This window comes from Numenius arquata, chromosome 12 (assembly GCF_964106895.1).
Source record: "Numenius arquata chromosome 12, bNumArq3.hap1.1, whole genome shotgun sequence".
NCBI lineage: Eukaryota > Metazoa > Chordata > Aves > Charadriiformes > Scolopacidae > Numenius > Numenius arquata.
The window spans coordinates 642,473-663,329 of NC_133587.1; the positions used below are offsets into that span (position 1 = coordinate 642,473).

General features: G+C 43.7%; 1 protein-coding gene across 6 annotated transcripts; it reads left to right on the top strand.

Annotated features, from left to right (window-relative positions):
• Nucleotides 1-8,110: 8,110 nt before the first annotated feature.
• STX16 (syntaxin 16) lies at nucleotides 8,111-20,216 on the top strand. 6 transcript variants are annotated; one of them, XM_074157336.1, is made up of 9 exons: nucleotides 8,111-8,245; nucleotides 11,198-11,209; nucleotides 11,998-12,105; nucleotides 13,087-13,227; nucleotides 13,782-13,944; nucleotides 14,761-14,852; nucleotides 15,520-15,663; nucleotides 16,201-16,281; nucleotides 18,241-20,216. In XM_074157336.1, exons 1-9 carry the CDS (start codon nucleotides 8,111-8,113, stop codon nucleotides 18,343-18,345), a joined length of 981 nt encoding a protein of 326 aa, XP_074013437.1. In that variant the 3' UTR covers nucleotides 18,346-20,216. The 6 variants fall into 6 exon arrangements, with proteins under 6 accessions (XP_074013437.1, XP_074013438.1, XP_074013441.1 ...); XM_074157337.1 differs by having other exon boundaries at nucleotides 8,111-8,242; XM_074157340.1 differs by having other exon boundaries at nucleotides 8,111-8,191.
• Nucleotides 20,217-20,857: the final 641 nt, after the last annotated feature.

A 20,857-nucleotide genomic window follows, 5' to 3' on the forward strand; every position in this document is an offset into this window, starting at 1 on the left:
GGCGGACATTCCCATGCAAGGAAAATGGGGTGTCTGTGTCCAAATAAGCAGCCAGCCTGGGCTGGCACAGGCTGGATCCATCCCTCCTTCGGGTACAACAATTTGGACATGGGTCTCTGTTTTTCCTGCAACTCCAGGGCTCCAAGGATGCCGAGCCCTCTGTGGTCCATGGTGGATGTACCCCAAGCATGGGCAGATGTCACCACCATGGCCAAGCACAGCCAAAGGGCACTGGATTCTCATTCCCAGCAGTGACACAGCAAGGACAGCAGAGCAGAGAGATGGGGCCGCATGCCCTGGCGACCACAGAGCCTCCCAGACCAGCCTACACATAGCAGCATGGAGGTGGGAGATCAAAACACCCCCCTGCCCACTCTGACCGGTGCTCCATCGTTCAGAGTGCTCTGGATGATCCCCCCCAGCCATGGGGTAAGTGGGAGCTCAGGGCAGGGAGGCTGAAGGGGATATTCTCCACCACTGCAGACCAGCTGGAGCCCACGGGGCTGAAGGGTCCTGGGCTAAAGCAGCCCTGGGGACGCCAGGGGAGATAAACCAGAGGAACTGGGGCTGCACGAGTCATCCACAGTCAGACAACCGTGTCTTCAGAGGGATCAAATGAGGACAGCTCGGAGAAAAACTGATTGTCTAATCAATCACTCTCCCTTGCCTTCATTTCTTCGTGTATAAACCGGGGACAATAAGCCTGCTCCCGCGAGGCCTGGCTCTGTGGAGTGGAAGTTCACAGAGGGTGGTGAAAGTGTTTCTAGAGACACTGTGATTCTTTTATCTGAGTGGCAGGAAGAAAAGAGAAGGAAAGGAGAGCAGTTCCTTTCTTGGAGCTGCTGTTCCTTGCAACCCCTTTGTTTTGATTTCAGATGTATGGTTTGCTCTTTTTTTTTTTTTTTTTTAAACTGTGATGCTATTTAAGGCCGAAAGGGGATTTCATCATCTCCCCACGGCCATTCTCAGCTGCAGCTCTGACCCCCCCTCCCCACCTTGCTCCACTTGGTCTAATAAACTATTTTTTTTGCTTGGTCTAGTTTCCTTCCTTGCGCTCTTACATCATCTTTGTACTTATCTCAGATTCTAACATTTCCCATTTCTAAGCACCTCTGAGAATAGCAATAAACACCATGTACGGCAGTATCTTGGCATAATACGTCAGCTGCAACCAGCAGTCCTGAGTGACAGAAAACCAGTTTGGAAATCTACAGTTCCTTCTTTAGAGGATACCCGCTTGCTGGCCACTTGGCACCAGCTCATTAAAAAATCAGTATTTACAGTCCCTGATTCTACAGGAAAATCCAGGCCAAAAAAATTAAGATTTGGCAAGTGGGAACCTGCTCTTATGTGCCCTCTGCTGCTCCCAAATGGCATTGAAATTAGCAGGGTCATTCCTTCTTTCCCTCTTCTTTCAGGATGATTTATGGCGAAATGCTATTCACTACAAAGCAGAGTCAGACTACTTCTGTGCAAGATAATACTCATTATGCAGACTTTCTGACTAGATTTTTTTTCACTATTTCACTGATTATTTTTACATTGTAATGTGCAAAAACCTATTCATATCTTTATTAGCCTGACTTGTTTCCTACGTTTATGAAAAAGATCTTTCTTTGATAACAGCTGTTATTGCTGGAATGAATGTCAGACTGTGATCTACTGTAATACATCTTTCTGAATTGCCTTCTCTAATTTTATTAGTTGAAAAAAACCACCACCTAATTTAGGGAGATAAAACCTTCCTGAAGTGGAACATTGCCACTAATTAGGGTAACAAGAACACAGGTATGAGCTGCTGGGGATACTGGAGTCTAAGCTTCTTTTTCTAACACAAGCACAGGAGTCTTTTTCTGGAACAGTCTTCCTTCTCTTTCTGAAATTCTGCTGCTTTTGGGGAAACTATTGACATTAATCTCCTTATCCATGATTCCCTTGGGAAAAATACTGACCAGGACTCAGCAGGTCCAGACTCAGGTCCTGGGTTTGCTATAAATACCCTGTGCGACCTTGAGCGAGCCACTGTTGGTCTGTGACTTGGTTTTTCCATCTGTAAAATGGCAGCAATGATGAATCCTGTGTTTTATTGCCAGCTCTTACATTATGCATATCTGCAGGGGAACTGCTCACTGAATCTCTTCATGGCTCGGTTCCTCATCTCTAAAAGAGGAATAACAATACTTCCTTTGTCTGCTTATTTTGATTGCAATCTTTTCATGTATGCATGTACTTGGAGTGCTGTGGGGCTCTGTCACAGTGTGCAAACAGCCCATTTCCCCCCTCTCCTACCCCAGACACGGCACTGTTCGACCCTCAGAGCCGGGTTTGCTGCGTGGCCTCGAGTGACCTGCCCTCAGCACTCCTGCATGCCGGCTGTGGTGGCTCGGCCTCTCCAGGAAAGCTGCTAGATTAGTAATTAAACTGATGGACTTGCTCTGCAGCACATGAGAAGCACCCTCAGAGCACGCTGTGCTGGCGGAATGGCAGAGTACCATCATTGCTATGGTCAACAGCAGACAGCTGGGGGACAAACCTCTTGAACTCACACTGCCGCTTCCATGGATGAACACTTAACCACTGCTGCACCTCCAGTCCACAACTTTTGCTCAGCTGAAACATACATCCATGATATCTAGATATCCTATCTTGATACCCAAAATCTTTGGATATACATCTTTCAAGAAAGAGACCAGTAACAAATTTTTACATTTGATACATCAATTTAAATAAAGAATATCTTCACATGACTACTGGGGAGGTAATTAGGATAAGCAGCGATATAAATGCCTACAATGAGCAATCTTTTATCTTTGCTGCAGAGATGACCTAACACCATGGTGACACGGAAGATTTAATATAGTGCCTAGCTGAGGAAAGGAATTTTGCACAATATTAGATGACAAAGTTGTTCCATTGTTTAAGTACCAGAGGCATTATTAGCCTGTCACAAGACTGGGGTAGGAGCTCATGGACTGTAACTCTCATATCTGCCTTTAAAGAAGGTTGCCTGTCTAATTATGTATGTGAAGTATGTCAGCTTGTAAATACTGAATTTTTGCAGCTGAATTTTGATTAAAAATTTTCTCCCACCCCTCCAAGCAGACACAGCAGCCTTCACTGCCAACCCAGCTTGAAGCAAGACTCAATTCCACCTGGACAGATTGCATCTCAGCAGCAGGGAGGGGTACAGGCACATCTGCAGGATCCAGTCTACCATTTCCCAGCGTGCAGAAGAGCAGCCGAACTCAAGGCAACATTGAGTGCGGAGCAAAAGAGGACAGAGCCCACTTAGAGATGTGAATTTCTTTCTCTTTATAATTTGATGTGAATTTCTTTCTCTTTATAATTTAAACATCCATTTCTTAGGGTCTCTGCATGACCAACTTATTATTCTTTTTCAGATCTTCTCTAATTCATTCGATTCTACAATCTGCTGTTAAAATTCTGGTAAAGTTAGAGCAATATGAAAAGACAGTCTGTTCAACTGCAGTTTTCCAGGAAGAGAACATAATGTCAGAGTCTGAACCCAGAGAAAATAACATTTCTCCTCTGTTTGTATTTCCAATGGGTGCACTTAGATTATAGCTCATCAAAATAAAGAAATTAAGGGCAACTATGTCTAATTTTATTGTAGCAAAGTTGGAATACCAAGAGCTGGTTAAGAAACCGAGGGACTGGATTTTAAGAACAGCGGAGGCGGCTCTTCCCCATCTCTCCCTGCCTTGCAGCACCACCTGCAGAGGGGCTGTCAGAAGCGCATCGCTGCCAGAGCTCGGAAACTCCCAGTTCACTGCCCAAACAGGTCCTGCTGCAGTGATGAACACTATCTGGAAAGCACGAGTCTGACAGCCCTGAAGCCTGAAAATCTTCTGCTCCAGGGTAAAGGCAAGAACGTGGTCTATTTTCCCAGGAACCTCTCGATTCCCAGGCAGGAAACGCACCTCAAGCAACTGCAGAGCCAACCCCACCACTAAAGCTGATTCCTGCTTTAGAAACTTCCCCACAGAAGAACTTTTCTGGCAGCCAAGTGTCCCAGCTGCAAAAGGATGGTGGGATTTTCCAGGGCAAAACGCACTCAATGGTCCATTAATCCTGCCTTTGGCACAAGGCGATTGCAGGCTTCAAAAGACTGCAATATTTCACCTCCTCCGTGTATCTACTCAACTACACAAGATAAAATGTCGCGGGGGTTGACCTTCATTTGATCACCCAAGCGTAAGGTCTGTTTGCCCTTGACTCAGCCTGGGTAGCCAAACAGCAGTGAGACAGGGACTGGACCGCGAGAAGGGAGATTGTGAGCACAGTTTAAAAGCTGGTATTTGAAAAATGGCTCTGATTATCTTCTCATTAAAAAAAAAAAAAAAAAAAAAAAAAAAAAAGAAGAAGAAGAAGAAGAAAAAAAAAAAAAGCTTAGCTATTCGCCTCAAAATAGAATGTTCTTCTGAAATATGGAGCATTTTTGTCTTCTTCCAGAAGCCTGATCCAAATGCCATGGTAGTAGCTGGGAAGTTCCCACCCTCTGGGATCAGGCCCTGGCTGTGGGAGGCGGTAGGCACAGGAATGTGCGAGGGCAGGCAGCGTCGTTACAGCTTGCTCATCAGCAACAGCAGAAAAGGACAGGCATTAAAAAAGCAGAAAAGAGAGCAAAGGAAGACACAAGCTCCAAACCTACAGCAGTGAGCTTTAGCACCAAGAAGCAACAGCCCAAAATATTAACAGGATACGCTTAGAAAGATATATTTAGTGATACAAGCTGTCTTCAGAGGGGGAAATACTATCCTTTTTATGAAGGGATTGAGTGCTACCTTATAACATGTTTGTTTGCCCTTGCCCTCTCTATAGAAGAGACATACCAGGACCTCATTCCTCTGATGGTGAAATGTTTTCTTCTAACTACCACCCTACTTTTATTCATTACCAGACAGAACAGATCTGCCAGCTTTTCTCTGGTTAGAAAACTAGTTCCCTTACGCAGTCATCAGGTTAGTCGAGCAGTAGACATCTTCAGTAAAAGCATCTTGTGTTTTAGCCCATTGCTATCTGCCATCATCTCCAGTATTCTTCTTTCCTGCTAAATTTATCCAAAAGTCTTGTATTTTATTTGGATCAGATTTCAATCATTTTTCCTCTTTTTAAATTCTGGAACAGTTTTTCCTGCTCCCAAGTTGTGTTGTGTTGCTGCTGCAGTGATGCTGTTGTTACACAGACAGATATAATCGTGACAGGCCAGTGCTGCCACATGTCTGGGTCAGAAATTGTCATTGAGTTACGATCTTTATGTCTTGTTCCACTTGGATGAGACAATTTCTATCTCCATTAGAGATAGCATTAATTTCCTCTACGTACATTTCCACTATGTATCATGTATTCATTTGTGTCCTGCCTCTCCCCCTTTCATCACCTCTACCTCTTCTCTCCTTCGTCTCCTGCTACACATGCCTGAAGAACATTTTGCTATTTGTTTTAATTTCCTTTGCAAGGTATAACTCAGCTATACTTCTGGCACATTTCCCTTTATGCCTACACTTCCTAACTTCTGAGATGTAGTTTTCTTTGATTAATCCTTTTTTCCATTCCTTCTACTCCCTTTGCTTATTCCTAATATCCCCTTTGAAGTGGCTGTTCCCCGGGCTCGGTCTGGAGCCCTTCCTTACAGAGTTTTATCCCTCTGTGTACAAGTCCCAAATACTTTTATACCCTCTGCTTAAATTCCAAGCCTGCCCAATATTCAAACCTTTTTTAGCTGTCAAAAATCAGGAAGCAGAAGGTGTTAATTGCCAGTGTGTACCAATTTCTAGCACATTGGGGTATCAGGCTTCCCATTGGGTTCATGTTTGTCATCCCACCCTCTGAGATATTCCAGCTGTTTTTCCCTGCACACGCATCCAGAGAAGATCATGGGGAGCCCGCCGACGGCAGAAATTCCTCTTGACCTACAGCCATGGCAGCAGTGCCAAGAGAAGGCTGGAAGGTCATTAGCTGAAACTATTTTCATAGAATAAAAAATTGTTACAGTAGATTAAAAATTAGCATGAAGAAATGACGTTCATACGTATATTTTTAAAGCCTTTGTCAGGCAGCCAAAATGAAAACAGATTTCACCAGACCACGAAAAATGAAATGCGTGCGTTAGTCCTTGTATGACTGGAGCTTATTTCCTTGCTAAATTCCAAGTTTCAGGTCTCTCCCGCTGAGGCAGAAGGGCTGCTCAGGAAAACTCCCCAGATGTCTTATAATAGCAAATGAAATACTTTTTTCTGTTTCTCACTGTACAAGTTTGCCCAGGCGGTCAGATGAAACGGGGTAACATTTCCAGAAAATGTGGTTGTGATTATAGTCACTGTTCTTACCATATGTGTAAATACGAGGTTTTTTGGAGGGTTTTTGGGGAAGTCTAAGCCAGGGAGTCTCCTGAGGAGCAGAGTGCAGGCAACTGCCCTGGCCGAGGGACCTGTTGGCCATCCCTTGGGTGCAGGAGGGACCCCAGACCCTCCTCGTGCCTTCCTCTAATAGGAAGAATGACTTTACTGAGAGAGTGGTCAGGCACTGGAACAGCCTGCCCAGGGAGGTGGTGGAGTCACCATCCCTGGAGAAGAAACGTTAAGAAACGTGTAGACATGGCACTTCAGGGCATGCTCTAGTGCCCGAGATTGTTGGATTGTGTCTGTTTGTGGGTGGGTGTGGGGTGGGGTTGTGGGTGTTTGTTTTGGTTTGGTTTTGGTTTTGGTGTTTGGCGTTGTTGGGGTTTTTTTGTTTTTTTTTTTGTTGGTTGGACTCAATGATCTCAAAGGTCCCTTCCAACCAAGCAGATTCTGTGATTCTGTGATTCTGCCCCGGGCAGAGCAGCAGGGGAAAAACGTTTCGGTCCACCTCATTGAAAAGGCCTCTTTCAGAAAGTCAAACCCAATATTGCCATTTTAAACACTGCTTGCTTGTTTTCAGGGAACATCCTGATTTTTGCATGGTCGGAGTCAGGAAGGAAAGCTGTGCAAGGTTTTTCAGAAAACAGAAAATTCACTGGAAGTAAAGGAAACTGGGGGAAGGAGGGGCAGGGTCAGAAAAAAGTACATGGGAAAAGACAAGCCATCAGACCAAAACAGTCACACTACAGTGTTTTACTTTGAACCAAACTTATGCCTTTTGAGGATGATTCACAGCAGGGAGAAGGAACAAGTTAACTTAAGATGCTATGGAATCACAGACTGGTTTGGGTTGGAAGGGACCTTAAAGCCCCCCCAGTGCCACCCCCTGCCCTGGGCAGGGACACCTCCCACCAGACCAGGTTGCTCCAAGCCCCCTCCAACCTGGCCTTGAACCCCTCCAGGGATGGGGCAGCCACAGCTTCTCTGGGCAACCTGGGCCAGGCTCTCACCACCCTCACAGCAAAGAAGTTCTTCCCCACATCTCATCTCCATCTCCCCTCTTTCAGTGTCAAACCCTTCCCCCTCCTCCTATGGCTCTCCTCCCTGATCCAGAGTCCCCCCCAGCTTTCCTGGAGTCCCTTTAGGGACTGGAAGGGGCTCCAAGGTCTCCCCGGAGCCTTCTCTTCTCCAGGCTGAACCCCCCAACTCTCTCAGCCCCCCCTCACAGCAGAGGGGCTCCAGCCCTCCCAGCATCTCCGTGGCCTCCCCTAGCCCCGCTCTGACAGCTCCGTGTCCCTCTGATGTTGGGGGCTCCAATGGGACCCGTCCGGGCTTCTTTGCAGGAACCCGTTTTGCCAAGTTTCCCCCAGGGCCAGGCAGGCCTGTGGCGGCGGAGCGGCCGCCAGTTCCCCTAGGGCCCCCCCTCTCCCCACAGAAGCCGGCACGGACGCCCCCAGCCTGGCCGGTGCCGGCGGAGGGCCGGGGACCCGCGGGGCTCCCGGCAGGGCCGGAACGCTGGTGCGGGGCCGCGGGGCCCGGCCGGGCGGGGCGGAAGGCGGCGGGCGATGCACAACGCGGAAGTGCGGCGGGGCCGCGGCCGGATCCGGGGGGATGGATGGGGCCGGCGGCCGGCGGGGCCCGGCGCGGGCAGCCTCCGCCCGGGCTCTCTGAGCGGCCGGGGGCGGCCGCCGTGGGTGCCCGCGGGCCCCGGGCTGAGCTAGGGCCGAGCGCCCGGCGGGGAGGCGGCCATGGCCACCCGGCGTCTCACGGACGCGTTCTTGTTGTTGCGGAACAACGCGGTGCAGAGCCGGCAGCTGCTGGCCGAGCAAGTGAGTAGTTTCGGCTCCTCCAGCCCTCTGAGTTCACGTAGCATGGCTGCTGCGGTGAGTCTCTTCCCTTCGTCCTTCCGTACCTCGCTGCGCCGCGGGCTGCCCGGCAGCCGTGCTGTCTGCCCCGACCCCGGCCTCGACCCCGGCCCCATCCCCGGCCTACCCCCCGCCCTCCATCTACCCCCGAGACCCCTCTCTCTCCCCAGCTCCCCCTCTCTTCCTCCCCAGTTCCCCTTCTTTCCCCCACCAAGCCCCCTCTCTCCCTCCAGTCCCCTTCTCCCCCTGCCCAAGCCCCCTTTCCACCCCCCCAGTCTCCCTCTCTACCCCCCCAGAAGCTTTCCCTCTCTCCCCACCAAAGCCCCCTGTCTCTCCTCCCCAGTCCCCCTCTCTGTTGCCGAAGTCCCCTCTCCCCCCAGCCCCTCTCCCCGATGCCTCTCCCCAGACCCCGCCGCCCCCTGTACTCTCCCCCCTCGCCCCATCCCTCTTTCCTCCTACTTCACCCAAAATGAACAGAAGAGCTCTGTCTCGGTGCTGATCACCCCTCCATTCGCCCCGTGAATAATAAATGCAGTTGTTGTTCTCATAACTTCATGTTAGCACTGACATGAGGTTTTTGGCCTATTGCGCTTTTCGAAGCCTCCTTTCCCCAAAGGAAAATATCCAAGTTATTTCGTAGAGCAGAACTCTTCTATTCATGTAAGTGTGGGCACAGTTAAATACACTAGTGACGATTATTCCCATTGCTTGAATTTGTCCATAATTTGCTCTGATGTCCATTGCCCTTTTTAGTCCCCTGCCAAATACAACTAATACTGACAGTAATCTGTGAGACAGGAGCGTTGGTGGATTCTAGTGTAAGTCCCCACTACAGAAGCTTCAGAAAGCTGTTTGTTCAGAGGCAGTCTGTGCAGCTTTTTCTAAGCTTTGATTTGGTCGGGCTGTGATGGACCGTTTGGCAGCTCAGCTCTACTGAGGCTTTTACACTCACCATTTATTTGTAAGAGGCAGCAGTAAATATCTGCTGGCAGTCTCGTCATTCTAAATTGCTTTACGTTGATGCACTTTTCTTGAAAAGCAGTGTTTTGTGCTGCAAATTTTATTCCAACTCATGAGTTGCTGTTGAATGGTCTTTGTTGTTAACTTTATTACACCTGTGTCTAACAAGCTACATATTAAATTGCATTTGCAGATCAGGAAATGTCAATAGTAACATGTATTATACATATTTAATGTAGCACCGCATTTAGTTTTTGTTAACAAGGTGTTTTGCCAATATCAATATCACTTCTTTAGATCCTTGGATTTTTAAAAATATCACCTAGAATAGTTAGTTTAAACTGGCATACAGGCTGCTGAGCAGTGAAAGTACTCTTCTACTGAGCAGCGAGTGCAGTAACACTTAGCACTTGCATAAAACGTTTGTTTACAGTGTTTGTTAACGCTAATTGAAGCTGCTTTTTAGGATGCTCGTTCCAATGCAATCAAAGCTGACGCTGATGGGAGATTGTCACCCTTGTGCAGTGGATGAAGTTAGTCAAAGGCTCCGTCCTGGTTCTGGAGAACAGTTCAAAGTTCCCTAGATACTTATCACAAGCGTACTATTTTAGCGAGAAATGTAAAAATGGTAGTGGGAGCTGTTTGCGTTTCGTGTTTCTAAGGTGCCCATCCCTGTCAGAGTTGCAGCTAATTACCTTTTCTTTCGGGTGGTGTCCCTGGAGCAGAGCTCTGAGTGCCAGCAGGGCAGCGTTGCAAGCTCTCGCTCCTGGTGCTTTGTCTCACCCCAGTTCACTCTCCGGGCTTCTCCCCAAGAAGAGCCATGAGAGCTCGCTGTCAAAATTGCATTCTGCCCTGGAAGGTGCATTCTCGTGTGGACAGTCAACCTCTCCTTAAAGACAGATACTCACAGCAGTGTTCCTAACAGTATAGTCCTGTTTCAAAAGCTTGGTGTGGGATAAAAGAGATCATTACTTGAAGCCAGCTGCTTTGTTAAACCACAGGTGTTTTGTCCTTGGTTTAGATCTGACATGCTTGCTTTATTCATCTTTTAGTGAAATATCCTGTTGCTCACACATACCCTCTACAGTACAAAAACTGATGAATAGAGAAGATACATTGCCTTTTGTATTTTTTCAGATGCATGTAGAATTAATGTTACCTGAAACTAGAGCATAATTGTGTATATTAATGAGCATATACTACATTTGCTTTTGCTTTTTGTCTTTTGCTGTCTGTTTTATCCTGTGATAACTGGGGTGCTTGGCAGTAACTGTCTTACAAAAGCTTGTGTGTGGATCCTCCAGTCATAATCAAACTTTTTAACTCACCGGTGAATGTTGAGTTGTAGAATCACAGACTGGTTTGGGTCGAAGGGACCTTAAAGCCCATCCAGTTCCCCCCCCTGCCCTGGGCAGGGACACCTCCCACCAGACCAGGTTGCTCCAAGCCCCCTCCAACCTGGCCTTGAACCCCTCCAGGGATGGGGCAGCCACAGCTTCTCTGGGCAACCTGGGCCAGGGGCTCACCACCCTCACAGCAAAGAAGTTCTTCCTGATATTTAATCTAAATCTACCCTTTGCTGTCAAATGTGCTGTCAATAGTGCAGTCAAATTGCCCTTGCTGTCACACTTCAGTATATTCTACTGCAGTTTTTCTACCTGAAATTTTAGTAATTAGAAACTTCACTGTGCAGTTACTTTGGAAAACAAACCAAGCTCTTACCTGGATCTCTGACGTTCTTTCTGTTTACCAAGAAACTGAAATATTTTTTTAAAGATTGTGCATCAAGCAAAATGATAACTTAAAAAGTACAATATATTGATGTATTTATTGAATAGCCATGTTTTAAAAGCCAGTTTGTTTTGTTCTTGGTAAACCATCGTGCTTAAAAAACAAATTAGTATTTTTTCAACTGACTGTACCCTATATCTGCCCTATGTCTCTTTTTTCCCTTTTATCTTTTGCTGTCTCTAACTGGATGGGGCTGATGGGATCCACAAATCACTTCAGGAGCTGGATGAGGTATTGTTTTTCACATTTTATTCTGCCGTGGTGCATCAAGCAAACATCGTTGAGCTAAAATGTTCCTTTCTTTATTCTGCTAATTTATTAAGTTCCATGATACAGTGTGAGGTGTCTCTGGACAGTAGGAGGACAAGGCTGTATGCAGAGGACGAGTATTTTGTGATATAATATTACATTGTTAATAGATACATCTATAAACTAGTCTCACTTATTGTATACATATAGGATATAGTGATTTTGTACAGTGAAGCTATTAACTATTTTTTATGCTATGCATAGATTACACAGACTTTATTGGTTGGGAAATAAGTCAGAGAGGAAAAACAGGCTTTCAGGAAAGAATTGCCCAGGAAGGAAGAGGGATTGTTTCTTAAAAGGGGAGGGAGTGGGGAACCACAAAGCTTTCCAGGCCTGATAAAGGAAAATTAGAAATCTGGGAGAAACTAAGAAGTGAGGGTTTTGTATGAAATATTTCCCTGAGAACAATGAACTAATTGGGTATGTTTCAAGTGGTATCACTGATGATACCACCTCTTTCTGTCTCCAGTAAAGGAAGATCATTTTTTCTCTGAAATGACAAAGCCTGGTTCGACTGGCAACATCATCTGTATTTGTCTTCCAGTTCCTTCCATTCCCCAGCCTTCCTCTTGGAGGAGGAGGAGGACTGGACGCATCTATGGCCCCAGTGCTAAATGGGAAGGCATACATGCACTTTTTCCTAATGCTCGAGGATTTGGATCTAATTTGAATAAAATTAATTTGCTGTCTTTTCTTGTCTTCTGTAGCTTGCTGATGATCGTATGGCACTGGTCTCGGGGATAAGCTTAGATCCCGAAGCAGCAATTGGAGTAACAAAACGCTTACCCCCCAAATGGGTGGATGGCGCAGACGAAGTAAGTTGTGTGGCAAATCCAACATGGAGTTTGACTTCTCATGTAGGGATTTATTAGTGTTATCAGTTATGCTCTCAGTGCTCTAAGTTTTATGATAGAAGTAGTATTAGAAGAAAAACTAAAATAAGTGTGTTTTCTAAGCTGCCACCCTTGTTTAGAGGAAAATATCAGGCACGTGGTTACTTATTATCTTGAACGATATATTGCAAGTGAAATAAAGGGAGACTATCTAGGGCCAGAGATTCCAGAAGACTGGGTTTGTATCGTCAGTGGGAGCCCAGTATTAACAGTGCACTGGGACCATTGGGATAGATGTGCTATGGCTGAGCCTTTAGACTTGAGCCTGCAGGAGGGTTCTAAAGCTCGTAGCAAAGCAAAGTTGTTCTCAGTTTGAAACTTAGAAGGAAGGATACAAAAAAATCCACTAGGCTTTTTGTTTGAACCCTTTGCCGAGTCCAACGGAAGAGACCCCAAACTATTGGACATTAGCAGTTTACTATGTGAAAACAGAACGTGTTTTACTATTATAATAATCGCCCCTATAGAAGTATTTTTAATGGCTTGTTTGAAAGCATGTCATTTAACTTTCACTGTTAAGTTCAGGCTCTCCAATGTTTCACAGAGTTCAAGGCGTGACCTGAATTTTCATTTATATTTTTGGAAGTTGGCTAAACCTTCTTATGATGATATCAATAATAATGATAAAAATATTATTCCAATGTATTGAAGCATATTTGAAAACAGCAGTCTTGCCTAAGATTAACAAGACTAGGTTTAAAAAGTAGCAACCTCAGAGCATATGAGAGTACTCAGTTACTGCTTAGTCAGCTTTTTATGTGTTGTTTTTTTTTTAATGATCTTTGGTCTTCTTTTTATGTTACATAGATTTCTTGCAATGATTTTTGTCTAGCATTTGTCAGAACCTTTTCCTCTGAAACATTAGTCACTTCCCTTTCTTCATTGTTGAGTTTTCTCTTCTAGATCCAGTATGATATCGCCCGGGTTAAACAGAAGATGAAAGAATTAGCCAGTCTTCATGATAAACACCTAAACAGACCAACACTGGACGACAGCAGCGAGGAAGAACGGGCCATAGAAATAACCACCCAAGAGATCACACAGGTACAGACTGCTTTTGGTTCAAACCCTACAGTTTGATGTATCTATAACACATCATGAGGAGGCAGTGGTTTGTTGAGTAAAGCATTTCTTCTCTAATTAGTATTAGAGTGAGCCAGAATCCTGAGCTCTGGGGTTGGTGCTGCACTCACTGTCCTGGTGATCTTCCCAAGGAGTCACTTAACCTCTCTCTTCCTTTACTTACCTGTTTGCTTTTCTGCTTGGATAGGAGTGAGAGACTTAAACAAGTCACATCTACAGATATCTCAGAGAAATACAGATATATATTCTAAGGCTTCCCGTCCAAGCAGTTACAATGAAGCAAACGTCTTTGGTCGGAAGTAGTTGTGTTACTCTGCCACCTTGTTAGATTTAAGGTTTTTGTTCATTTATGTTCTATGTTTCCATACCTTTTTAAACATTGCACTGGGCAATAAAAAATGAATTTTAAAAATCTAGATATCAAAATATTAGTCTTCCATGTGGAACTTTTGCAATGTGATATTTAAAGTGTGTGTGTTGCTGTGTGTTTTTTACTAATGGAATTGTTTTCTCAGTTGTTTCACAGATGTCAGAGAGCAGTCCAGGTCTTGCAGAGCAGGTCCCGTAGTTGTACAGAGCAAGAAGCACGTGTTCTCAGGAATGTAGTGTCTTCCTTAGCACAGTCCCTTCAGGACCTATCCACCAACTTTAGGCATGCACAGTCTGACTATCTCAAACGTAAGCATAAGAGATACAGTAATACAGGGGCCCCTTCTGTGGAAACCACTGATTAAGGTGTGCTTATTTTCTTGGTTGGGAGAACTGAAGCACAGAAAGGTTATGGTTTCGTGGTTAAATATATCAATGAAACCATCCACATTTTTAATGCATCATCGCTTCTCAAATCATGGTCAGCAAAGCTACTTCTGTTACACTGGTCGCCGTTGGTCTTCAGAGGTGGTACTGCTGTGGACTGGCAGTCTGTGATAGATTAAACTTCAAAAGGTAGTCGGTGAGAAAGTAAAATTCTGCATCCATAAACAGATCGAAGTGGAATGTCCTCTGTTTAAAGCTCTAACATTGTGTACAACTCTATCTTCAGCTAAGTAAGATTATTTTAATCTTGGAAGAAACCCACAAAAATTTAATCTTCAAATTTAATACTGATATAATATTTCTTCCTCCCATAGTATAAATGGCACAGGTGGAACTTAGGACCACAATTCAGACAAGGGATGTTCCTAAGAGAATGGTAGAAAACGGCCTAGAGTGATCACATTTTAAGGCTCTTAACTTACCTAATTTTTTTAACTTCATGGAACATAACGACTTAAAATCACTGATTTAATCAGTGTCTTGCAGGTCTGGTTGAATTTGTTATGCTTTGTTAAATAGTAAGCCTCTGTGACAGTTGAAATTTAGATACTGCTATTTATGTCATTTATTAGCCAGATTTTCGTTCTTGTGCTTTTCTATCTGGTGCTTCAGAGTTTACTCTTACTCTGATTTTCATGTGTGTAAATATTGGGCTCAAACATAGTTTGCCTCTTACAGGCATGAAGAATAGAGAAGAAAGATCCAAACACTTCTTTGACACCTCAGTCCCTCTGATGGATGATGGGGAGGATGATACACTTTACGATAGGGTAAGTTAAGATATTATTACACAAATTCAATGTGAAGAAAGCGTTTAATGTATTTTTAGTTTTAGTATGAAAATATGAAAATGGTATGCCCTGAGCATTAAGCTACATGGAAATTCTGTTTCTGCAGATTTCTGTGATACATTTTCCTAATTAGTATTGCTGTTGCAATGTTAAGATGAGCAGTGGGAGGAGGGATAGTGTTCAGGTGTGAGTGGCCTTGGGAGACAAAAGCAGTGAGGTCTCCATAGTTTAAAACAAAATCAGAATCGCTGCTGTGTCTGACGTGTTTTAGTGGCCATTGACATTATGGGACTTTCTGTAATGCTGATCAATAAACAGATATTTCATAACTACAAGACACATGTATTGGTTTTGTACATCAATAAAAACATTCTGTAGGACAGATCTTATTTTTACAAGCTGTTTGTTCAGGCAGGATATAGGATTTAAATTTTTTCTGCTAAAACTATAAATAGCTGTCCAAGTTATTTTAGTGGCCCTGAAACTCTGTTTTTAAAATAGATAAGGTTTTTTTTCTTAGATAGTTGTCTACTATAGAAATTCCTAAAGGACTGTTGTGTTATGACATCTTATAATACTTACAGTTAGTTCTAGTGTTTTCACACTGTTAGTGCTAGTTCAACATCTAAATCTTTTATTCCAACAGGGTTTTACAGATGATCAGCTAGCGTTGGTGGAGCAAAACACATTAATGGTGGAAGAGCGGGAACGAGAAATCCGTCAGATTGTACAGTCAATCTCCGATCTCAATGAAATATTTAGGGACCTGGGAGCAATGATAGTAGAACAGGTACATTGATATCATCTGTTAGTAAGAAATAGGAGATTCCAAGTAGCGTTAAGGCTTCCAGAAGACTCTTCCTGTTGTAACATCCTGTTTTCATGTGCTTCTCACATTTCCAAACTTACCTCTTCAGGATAAGGTTTCCTCTGCTTGAAATCTGCCAGGAGATGAGTTAATGGAGATAAAAAAAATCAACTGGTTATGGGTGTTAGACTAAAAAAAACATAGAATCCCAGAGTTCTGACAGTTATTTCTCCCAGAGACTCAGTTCAGGGTAAACGTGTCAGCCAAAAGCACCTGAGCTGGAAGAAGGGTGATGATGGGGCGACATGATGTGAGGTGGGACAGAGCTGCCAGTCAGGCGTTGAGCAAGGGGGTCCTTTAATGAAGTCCCAACTAGTTCTGCTGTAAAAGCTCTTAGTTTACATTGTTCATTAGCCGTTTGCTGTGAGCGTTGTTAGTTACTCTGGTGCTCATAATAATAATAGCTTTATGAAGTTCATGTAGGTTCAATTTGGTGCTCATTCTCTCCGTTTTATTTAGGGAACAGTTCTAGATAGAATTGACTACAATGTTGAGCAGTCGTGTATGAAAACTGAAGAGGGTCTAAAACAACTACATAAGGTGAGCTTAATGGAATACTTAAGCTGCTTTGCGTATCTAATAATCTTTTATAATTTAATAGCCATTAAGTTGTTCAGTGATTTTTCAGTTGGACATTGTCCCTTTCAGAAACGATTGCTGTGCAGTGTACAACGTCCAACTGCAGTAGGAACTGCCCATACAGCTTCTGTTAACGTCATGCTTGATGCCTGGTGTTCGTTTCTTAAATCACTTTCTGGGCACCCAAGTAACATGCTTTGATCTCTGTTGTGCTGACCTCGTGGGACCTGTCTGCAATTCCTTCCCTGTTTCGAGAGCCCAGCACCTGTGAAACAGGACTGGTTGTTGGGTACCTCACTAGAGATATCGCTCAGTTGATATATCCTAGTTTGAAAACATCATCCCAATAGCGCGAGAGGCAAGAATAACTTCTCATGTTTGCTCTTCCCAGCTGACACCCGTTAGAAGTTAGGTCCAACCTTATGCTTTTGGTGTGAAGCTTTTACTATGAACGTCTGAAAAGTCTGAATTGGCAGCAGAACAGAGAGTTTTGTGGTTGTTCTTTTGGCTTTTTGTTTTATTTTGATTTTAAGCTAAGTTCTGACTTGTCAGCTCAGTTCAGTCCTTCCATTGCTGGAAATAAAGTAGAATGACAGATTTATGCAAAAGCCTCTATTTAAGCAAAACATTCTGTTTTGGGAGCATGGGCATCTTACTGCTACACGCTCAACTTCGTATCACAGTAGACTTCTAGTATGGACAGCAAAAAAGTGCCATTTGAGGAAAAGCAAAATAAAATGGTTATAGGTTTATTGTTATACATAAAACTGAATTGGGGATCACTAAAACAAGGCATCGACCCTCTGTGAACAAGGCTTAAAGTGATTGCAAGCAATTTGCACAAACTGAACTAGAAACAAATGAATCTGTTCGAATCACCTTGATTTCTGTCCTCGTGGCAGTTACTGAGTTGTCCACACCCCCCTGCTTGGATCGCTGGCTGGAGCACGGGGGTTTGATGCAAAATATACCTGTTTCCAGTACAGAATAGGAATTCTTTCACCTATCAGGGAAGACATATACACAGGTCTGAATAGTAATATCAAAGTCAGATACCCCGCTGTTTCTAATACCGTCAGTAGCTTTATTCTGATTTGATACCTATAATGTCAGTCTCCTTTTCTGTTTCAATTGTCGTAATCATACCAAACGACTGAGACAGCACTTCCACAGAAATTGCATTAATTTGCTGCAGAAGTCTGGTGATACCAATGACTAGTTACCAATTCCTGCTTCAGGTGAAAATTAGAATCAGTTGTGATACTTTATCAGGCTTTGATACTTCAAGCCTAATTAAGAAAATAATCACAGTGGTTGTACGTTACATAGTTTCAGGTCAAAAACTCCTCTTCAGCAGATCTGATAATAAATAATTACTTTCCAGGGATTATAAAGGAGAAGAATTAATATCTTTTTCCCTTTAAATTTTGAAGGTTTCTTAGTTTAAAAAGAATGAAATGCAAGTTTTGTTTTGTTTAGCTTCTATTAGCGGACTTTTATTTGGCTTTTGGAGAGTTTTTTCCACGTTGCCTCCTTTTAATTCCCCTGGGAAAAAGAGGAAAGGGATGAGAAAATGTGTTTTAGAAGAAAGAAGGAATGAAGCAGAAAACTAAGAACCAAATCAAAAAAAAAGCTTTCAGTCCTAATTGAAATTAAATGAAAATGCATAGCTGAATGGGGTACAACAAAAATGCCTGTTAAAAATGTGAAGTTTTGTTGTGAATTTTAATGTCATTCAAATATAATACAGGAATCTTGTATCAGCAAAATGAGGTGAAATATCTCACCAGCTTTTCAGACTTTCTCATACCCCGTTGCCTGATCTTGTTTCCATTGAGAATTGTTCTCTGGTAACCTGTACTTCCCTTGTACCAAACACCGCAAATCTCAGTATTAACTCTTTCTTTTCTGTTTCTACAGGCAGAGCAATATCAAAAGAAGAATCGGAAGATGCTTGTAATTTTAATTTTGTTTGTTATAGTAATTGTCCTTATTGTTGTTCTTATTGGTGTAAAGTCACACTAGGTTTCACTTCATTTTCTCATTTTTGGGGTTTATGTGAACTTTTTCCCCAGTGCGAGTGGGTGGACCTGCACTCCAGAAAGCTGCCCTTGAATGTATCAGCCCTTGTGGTGCAATGTTTCTGTGGAGTTCTTCAAAGTACAAGTTTGGTGAACTGTGAGGTGTTTGTAAGGAATATATGGAAAATGTCAGGAAACTTGATGCTCTCACATGAATAATTTGGCTTTCTATGCAGAGGTATTTGGAAACACAGTACTTAAAAATTATTACAAAATTGAAGTTTACTGGTGAGTACAGTAATTAGTGTGTTACTGTGAACAAAAATGCGTTGTCTTCTGTGTTCTCGTGTCACAGTGTGACAGGCTTCAAATTTAAACCATGGGACTAGATAACAAAATTGATCTAGGTGTAAAATATGTTGAGACACAAAAATGTTTGACTTCATCTCCTTTCTTCCGGACTCAAAAACTCCAAAGAACTGGCTAGACAGCTAAAAAAGCTTTTAGCAACCAGAACGTAGTCCAACCCCCGTGATCTTAATTTAGATACTGCACCATTACTAAGAATCAGAGTAGTACTTGATCTTGTAAATAGCAAGATTTAATCACCGGCATAATTTAACACATTTAGTTAATTAAAAAAATTTTCTGCGATTGAGTAATCACGGGAATGTTTTTCCTCACCAGAATGATGATATATATTTTTTCATGTACTTTTTTGTTTGTTTGTTTAAAGTACAAACATTACATTAAAGCAGTGGTGAAGTTAAACCTAAAGAATGGAGGTTCTCCTTCTGGCTTTCTGCTCCCCCTGAACCTGCTCTGGTGGGTCTCAGATGTTTCAGACTTTAGTTGTTGTGTAAGGTGTTTATTTTACAGCCATCTGTCCGTGTGTGTTACGGTTTTTGAATAAGAACTGACTCCACTACAGTACTTGTTACATCCACTGTCCCTGACAGAAGATTATTTATTTAAAATGCCTGCCTGGAAGAGGACGTGTTTATGGTCTCTTACTGGCCATGAGAGATGTCATGCAAGTGACATGTTACGAGGCCTTCAGTAGAGAATTTGGGTTATTTTCACTATTTTTTCAGTGGAAAACTTTGCTGTAGGCCATAAAAGAGAAATTAGGGGAACACCTAAGTAATAGAATCCTCATGACTTAATTCAGGCCTGGAGCAGTGTGCAATTGTAGAGGCCTTGCCTTAGTATTTTTGATATGGCTTTTCTGTATGGAGTTTTTTCCCCAAAGGGATTGTAATTTATTTCCTTCATTTTCTGACGGATGCAGTGCTCCCCATGAACCTGCAGAGATGCTCTGCTCGAGGCCCCTGTTTGTAACGCAGTGCTATTCCCGTGTGTCGCCTGCCCTGAGTTTACCTGCTCTGTGCCCGGAGGAGGAGGAGGAGGAGGTGAGAGGTGGCTTTAACTGACCCGGTGCAGGGACGGACTGAGAGCAGGGACTGCGAAGGTGCGAAAGCCTTGGCTTTTTGTGTGGCTTCTTGTGAAAAGCTTCGTACCGCTCCTGTGTCACCTCGAGACAGAGGGGATCTGTGACTTCCAAAACTGCCTCTTCGAACCCTTGATTAAATTCATGAAGTAAATTGGTAGCAGAATGAGTGATGCTTGTAGCTGGGTGTGCAGCTCCCTGGTCTGGTAATGGATCTTTTCAATGGTTGTGAGTAGAACTACTGTCTCCCTCGTGTGCTCTCCGCAGCGGTGGGTGTGAAGCAGCCTATTGCTATAATTTAAAATACTGTATTTGCAACTTTCTCTCTAACATGAGATCGTGTTATTTATTTCTGTCTTGACTGGTGCTTTTGACATTTTATCATGGCTAATGAATTCAAAGAAGTAATAAAACACTTCCAACTTAATTGGTCAATTACTCATTTTTTTAGAAAAATTATAAACTGAAACATACTTGTGTGACGTTAATGTTGTGATGTTAATGGCTCTTCATAATTAAATGAGAGCAGCAGTGACATGAAATATCTTTGAAAAAAATAATAGATGACATTCTGTAGCACCATGTCACTTGCTCTGTCGGGATGGATTTTCCCCTCACAGCTGTCACTGACATGCCCGTGGTGTCTGAACTCTGCTGCGGTAACTGCCCACATAGTTTCTATCCAAATTCTGTAAAAGGCAAAGTACTTTTAATGAGCATCGCACAAGAGGTTAAACTCGGATGTCAACTGTCCTGTGTAACTTGAGCTGGAATTTATTGAAGGAGATTATACCCAGGGAAAAAAACTCAGCAGAACAACTTCCAGGCTTCTGAATCATTTCAGGTGTCAGCTTGTCGCAGTCCGGTCTGAGCCGTCAGCAGTAAATCAAACCCTTGTGCAGAGCTCGGCGAACATCCCGCTGCCGTGTCCCCGGAGGGGTGCCGTGCGTGCCCCGAGGGTTCCGTGCTGGCGGCTCAGCGGAGACCGGGAGAAGCTGCTCTCCTCTGTGGGGTTGTGCCGACCGGTCTGGAGATGCGCCATGGGCCCCTGCAACAGGATTCCATA